The 6,444-nt window shown below is 44.6% G+C and overlaps 1 protein-coding gene across 2 annotated transcripts in view; it reads left to right on the top strand.

Moving 5' to 3' along the window:
- Nucleotides 1-397: 397 nt before the first annotated feature.
- Nucleotides 398-6,444, top strand: part of arid1ab (AT rich interactive domain 1Ab (SWI-like)) — a 66,623-nt gene continuing 60,576 nt past the window's right edge. Inside the window, exon 1 of one of the 2 annotated variants that reach the window (XM_044138242.1) lies at nt 398-1,743. In XM_044138242.1, coding sequence (XP_043994177.1) covers nt 826-1,743 — 918 coding nt within the window. In that variant the 5' untranslated portion in view covers nt 398-825. The remainder of the gene's footprint in view (nt 1,744-6,444) is intronic. The other variant, XM_044138243.1, reaches the window with a different exon arrangement.

Raw genomic sequence — 6,444 nt, 5'->3', positions numbered from 1 at the left:
TTAACCACCCCCCCAAAAAAACAAAAAAACAAAACAAGAAATCACATTTACATGAGTATTCATAGCTGTTGCTTCAAACTTTGTTGATCCACTTTTGTTGAATTGTTCAGAACATGCTAATTAGAATACATACTACATTTACAAATCCAGCTTCAGATTAACTGGCATTCTATTAACTTTGGTTTTTTTATATCTAATATTTTAAGTCATTTTTTAATAAAAACTACTCAATGTTGATAAACTTTTTCACGAAGGCAACATGGTCCCGCACCGTTTCAGTGAGCCTTCTCCCTCCTGTTTGCTCTACACAACAGTGTAAACACGGAAGCTAAGCTCGGTCCAGATCCAGATTTCGCTCTGTGCTCCACTCCGGGTTTTACTTTTCTCGCGACAGGTCAGTAAGATGGCTGTGTCTCGCGGAGCCTCGTGCTGGTCTGGTTGATTTCTAGCTCGCGCTCTCGTTCTGTAACAGACCCCCCACACCCCCTCCAACACACACACACACACGCACACACACACACACACGCACGCACAGAAAGGCACAGTGACTGGTGTCGGTGAAATTCATTTCTCTGGCTCTGTATTTATACATTCTTTCTTTCACAAACTTTACCCTCTGTGTTTGAAGTTCAAACGCGGTCGCTGTGGATTACCGGACACCGGTGCGACCGGAGGAACAAGGGGGGAATGAACCGGGACGACGGGTATGTTGTTACAAATGTAATTTTATTATTATCCAATGCTTCTTCGGAGTTTTACTGCGAGCGAGTCGCCGTGCTGAAAGAGAGGTAAAGAAAGAGTGGAGGCGAGAGAGAGGGGGATATCATGGCCGCTCAGGTCGCCAGCGTCGCTGCTCTCAACACTAGCCCGCCATCCGAACTCAAAAAGCCGGACCGGGACCCACAGGACGAGTCGGTACCGGGCGAGAAGCAGCATGAAAACAGGGACACGGGACCCGACGCGGGATCTCCGGTTCAGAAGGAGCTGCAGGACGGGAGCGATGATGGGAACACTGGGGGAGGAGGGGATCCTGATATGAAGAACGGCAACGGGAATCTACCCAGGGTAAATAATAACAGCGGCAATCAGAATGATACAGGCGGGCCCGAAGGAAATAATCTGCCCGGGATGGGCCACCACCACCCCGGACCCTTTCCTCCACCTCCCTACGGCTACAACCAGCCCTACAGCCGGGGCCCTTTTCCTCAACATGGCGGACAACAAAGCCCTGGCATGGCAGCTGCATCGGGGCCGGGCATGATGGACCCTTACCCCGCTAACTCACACGAACACGGCTACCACAACAACTACAACAGCTACACCCCGTTCCAAAACAGGACTTCCTACCAGGGCCAGGGATACGGGCCCATGAGCTCCCCGCGGAACAACCAGCCTCCGGCAGCTGGGGGGCAGCCAGGCAAGCAGCAGCAGCAGCAGCAGCAGCAGCCAGCAGGAGGAACCACCGCTATGGCTGCCTCCTACAGCAACCAGAGGTACAACATGGGGAACCAGCAGCCTACATCCACGCCAACTTTGAACCAGCTCCTGACATCCCCCAGCTCCGCTAGGAGCTACTCCAGCTACCCCCAAGGAGACTACAACAATCAAGAAGGGGCCAACAAGGGAGTAGGAGATATGAGCAGCACTCAGTTTGGTGGGGTCCATCCGGGTTGGCAACAAAGGACCCACCACCCCTCTCCCATGAGCCCGGGAAACACTGGACAACCAGGCAGCAGGAACCAGGTAAACCCCACCTGCCGCTCTCGCCTCACTTTGACAGGGCAAGTGGTTGAGAAGAGGCAACGTTGAGCTGCATTTTGCATTGGATCAGCCATTGTCTGTAAAGCAAGAGCTCTATAAAATGGCTGCCTCTCTGTTGCTCTCTACACTAGCCCTGCAATGGTTGTTTAAAGGGAGAATCGTGGTGCATATTCCGCGAAAGTCAACGCGGGATTGTGTGCTCGGTGCGGGGCAGGAGTTTGACTAAGTAGATCAAGAGTTAGCGAGGAAAACTTGTGTGTATTACTGTGTGTGTGTGTGAATAGAGGAAGGGATGAGGTGATCTTCCCTCTCAAATCTCCTCTAGCTTTCTGTGTTGACATCAGTGCAGCTCCTGCTGTTTTTTCTTTTTGTTGTTTTTTTTACTGTGAGGATCTGCGGTCAAACCGCTTGTCTGTGATCCTGAGCTCCCCTCTGGAGGGTATGGAGGGGGGCAAGGGGGTAGATAAAGTTGTCTCCGCGGCTGTCAGGGCTGCAAACAGGATGCAAATGACAGCGATGACCGTTAAAAAAAGCATTTGCATAATTACACAGAGGGGGAGAAAAAAAAAGATCTAAAGAAAAAAGGAAACCGTTTCTTTTCCGACTAAATCCGTGCGCACTCGGATCAAAATTGCTATCGGTGACCCGCTAATGACTCATCTCGACCGGGAACGCGGCTCGGTCGGACTCGGTTCGGCTTCTCCCCGCCGCCTTTCACGTGGCCCCGCTCGCTTTCGAGTTGGCAAAGTGCAGATTGCCTTTGCTTTGGGATTTGAATTATGGAGGTAAAAATCCTGCTGTCAGAGCCAGGAGACAGTTGGTCTTGAGTTGACATGCGAGCTGAGATCTGATTGGCTCTCTGTTCCTCCGCTCTTGGCCATTTATAATTGCCTGTAATGGAAGGGCTGCAGGAAAACAGCAACCCCCTCCAATCCTCCTCTCTGCCCTGGTAATGTGTTCCTCCACATTCGTTGGGTCTCATTTGGCGTCTTTTTAGTATAATTTAAACAATATTAATCCCCCCCCCCCCCCTTTTTTTTTTTTTTTTTCATTAATTGCATATCATATTTATTTAGAAATCTGTGGTTGCTAATAGTACCTGCTGTATAAACACCAGAAACGGTACAAATCGATTTGGTTCTATTTATTTTCTATCACAATTTTGCCCACTTCCTCCCACTGCAGTAATTTGCATGCTGCCTGTAGTGTTGTGAGTCTTATATTATTTTTGTTTATATTCATGTGTTTAGCTGAACACTCCCTCTCTCCACTCCTAAGTCATTTCTATCATTTTCAGTGCACAAGGAGTTTTCTTGTTTGGTCTGTTTTCTGTTTTGTTTTGGGGTTTTTTCCCCCCTCTAAGTCCACCGACTCCAGCTCAGCAGATCGGGTAGGTGTGGTCACGTAGTCACCGTTTGCAGCGTTGCTCTCCGCTGTTTCCAGATCAGGTGTGCAGAAGGAGGCCCACCAGCTCGGATGTCTTCTCCTCCGCCATGTGACACTCGGACTGGCAGCGGTTCTGTTTACAAGCAAACCCTGAGGTGTCAGCCAAGTGTCACAGCTTTCTTTTTTCTTTCTTTCTCTTTTTTGTAACTAGGTTTTTCAATTCCCTAATTTACTGCCACTGGCAGAGTTTCCATGTCCCCCAGTGGTTACCTGCACCTCGGCGCACGTGTAGTGTTTTTACTCCAGCTCATGTGTCATGGGGCAGATCACAGCGCTCTGTATGATGTTTAGTTTTTATGTTAGAATATCTGTGGACTAAAATTGATTAATGGGGGGATTCTGTTCTATTAAGTTGTTCTTATATTTAGGTCAGAGGCCCTTCTACTCCTTATCCTATTCCACGTTTTGTCATGTCACAACTAGAAACATTAATATATGTTTTGTAATAGAACAAAGTGGTGCATACTTTCAAGATCTTTTACAAAAACTAAAAAATCTGAACAGTGTGGCGTGCTTTTGAATTCAAAGCTGAGTAGAATTACCCTTCATTTGAAGCAAGTCAGTTGGGTTGCGTCTCCTTTACACATCTAGAAGCTGACGTTTTTCCTCCTTCTTTGTAACATGACTTGATCTGATTTATTTTGTACTTTATTTAGTCAATATTTTAGCATGCTGATTTTACGATTGTTTTCTAGTTGGAAGGCGAACCTCCAGTCTAGTTCCCAGCTCAGCAGATCGGGTAGGTGTTTAATCAGTTTTACTCAAACTTCAGTTTGTCTGCCATGAAAGTGCAGTTCGTTCGGGGAGGTGTGAACGCACAATCCAAAAAAGTGAACTCTGGTCCACCTAAAAATCCAGGTGTCAGTTTGGTTAAAGTGAACTCTGGTGGAGGTCTATTGCATATGTGGATACCAAACCCACCGAAGCAGGAAACTGGCGAGAGCGCGGGGCATTCTGGGTAAATTAATCCAAAACAAACATTCAGATTTAGTGCTAGTGAGAGAAATGGGCTTTTACAAATAATAGAGAAATCATAGTACTGCTATAATTTGATGCCACTTCATTTAGTTTTTACATTTAGTTTAGTTTATTAGTTTATTTATAACAGGGATAATGTGTGAAACACATCAATTAAAGACGCCTTGCACCTGATTTAGTTTCAGATAGTTTCTGTCTGTTGATCCATGGCGGATGAGTTAATAAAACCGTCTATCATAAAACATACATTGTATAATCCCATATATACTATTATACAATCACTGTACAAAGTCATAAAATTAGAACATATATAGTAATAAATACCAAACATCTGCTCTGTAATCATTAGTGCCAAAATTAGTTGTTATTTTTCTGTTGATTTTCTAACAACTCTTTCCTGGCATTAGGAGAGAATTCCTTAAGATGAGTATAAAGTTTCAGACTTTCATGGAAAAGGAAGTTGCTCTCAGAGGTTTTTGTGTTGTCTCTTTCAGTGGTTCTTGGTGCAGCGCCTCCACAGGCGAGGAGGAAAACTGTTTTTTCAAAGGATTTGGTTAGTTGGACACAGTGCTGCATGAAAGAGAACCACAGCAACTAAAAATGGAAAAAGTGTTTCAATTTTGGTCTCCAAGTGTACAAGGTGTGAAAACACCCTGACAGATCTCCTTCCTGGTGTTTCTCTTCCCATTAAGCCAGCGTCTCTGTTGTCTTGTGCCCACGACATGATGCTTCCACCACCGTATTTCACAGTTGGAGTCATTTCTCTAAAGTGTCCGTTGTCTTCTAAGCCCAGTGTGTTGCATCACAAACAGGAAGATTTGGTCTCAAATGACCAGAACATCTTCCTCCACGTACATTTGTGTTAGGTGCACAGCCATGTCTTGGTACGTTAGCAACTCTGCCAGACTCATCCTGTCTCCAGGTGATTAATTGAACAGAGTTCTAAGGGATGTTCAAAGTGTGGGCCAGCCCAACATTCCAGAACTTTCTCCGGGGTAAAACCAACAAGACTAGTCCAATACAAAAACCTAGACGTCTACTTTGTTGTACTTAATTTCTAACAATGTAGATGAGGGATTTTTACTGCTTTCCTGAATCACAACAGGGTAAATAGCCTCCACTTACAGTACTGTGCTGCCCTTTTGCATTGCCACTTAAATGGCTGTAAAGTCATTCAGCTCACAATATTTTAAACCAAATAGGCAAATACTTGGGCTGTGTTCTTGCCAGAAGCGATAAGAAACGCCACACTGCGTAATGATTTATCAATTTCCTGGATTGATGAATCACAAAACTTTTAAGCATTTTAAATTATGTCTTTTGTTCATCATTAAAATCAGTTTGTAAAGTATCAGTTAAAATGTTTTCCAGATCACTGTTTGATGCAGACAAAGCAGTGGGTATTTCCCCAAAAATCATCTGTGTAGTTTACAATTACGTATTTGCATTTATAACTTTAACTTTGGGACATGGATTCAGTTTGGAATTATAGACAAATCTAATTTCTTATGTTTCCAGTTTCTTTTGCAACTTTATGTTGACAAAAATGCATCAGAGGTCAAGTTTCTTTTTGTTTTCACCGACGGTCGTGTCATTATGTTCGTACCGAGAGCAATCGATTCAGCTACACTTAGTTTTCTCCGGTTTTACCAGGCTGGAGTCCTCCTCTAATGATTGTGTGGCAGCTGAACTTGTGCTAATTGACAAACAAGGTTGCAAAACGGAAAGAGCCGAAACATAAATAAGCATATTTCATTAAGACGTATTGTAGTGGCTTCAGATTTTTGCCATTTTGATAACAGTACTAAGGCTGTTCATAGTTTAATTTAAGGGCAGTTTTCCAAAATCCTAGTGGCCACTTCCAGTTAAGTCAGGAAAAACAAAATTGCATGTAGACAAGCTAATGAAAACGCAGTTGACATTGGAAGGATGTGTGCATGCCAGACCTGTGGAAGGCAGCGAAACGTTGGGAACTTTCTGATTCAGACGGTGTTTTCATAAGCCTTCACTTGTACGTACGTGGAAATATGATCTGGCGCGTGTAAGCTATGCACCATCGCTGATGGCGTGAATGTTCAAAGCAGATTTAGCATCGTCATGCCAGACAACCCTAAGAGGAAGAGGTGTAGCAGCACAGACAGAAGGTGGAGGTCCTCCATTGTTCGTGATGTGACTGGGAATATAGTTTCCAACTGTTTTGGGTTTGCCATTACATGGACATGATTCACATTGTTTGTAACAAGTTTTGCTCTGGACCTC

The sequence above is a fragment of the Gambusia affinis genome, linkage group LG14 (assembly GCF_019740435.1).
Source record: "Gambusia affinis linkage group LG14, SWU_Gaff_1.0, whole genome shotgun sequence".
NCBI lineage: Eukaryota > Metazoa > Chordata > Actinopteri > Cyprinodontiformes > Poeciliidae > Gambusia > Gambusia affinis.
The sequence above is the reverse complement of the archived record's forward strand: the minus strand, read 5'-3'. Positions and strand labels throughout refer to the sequence as shown.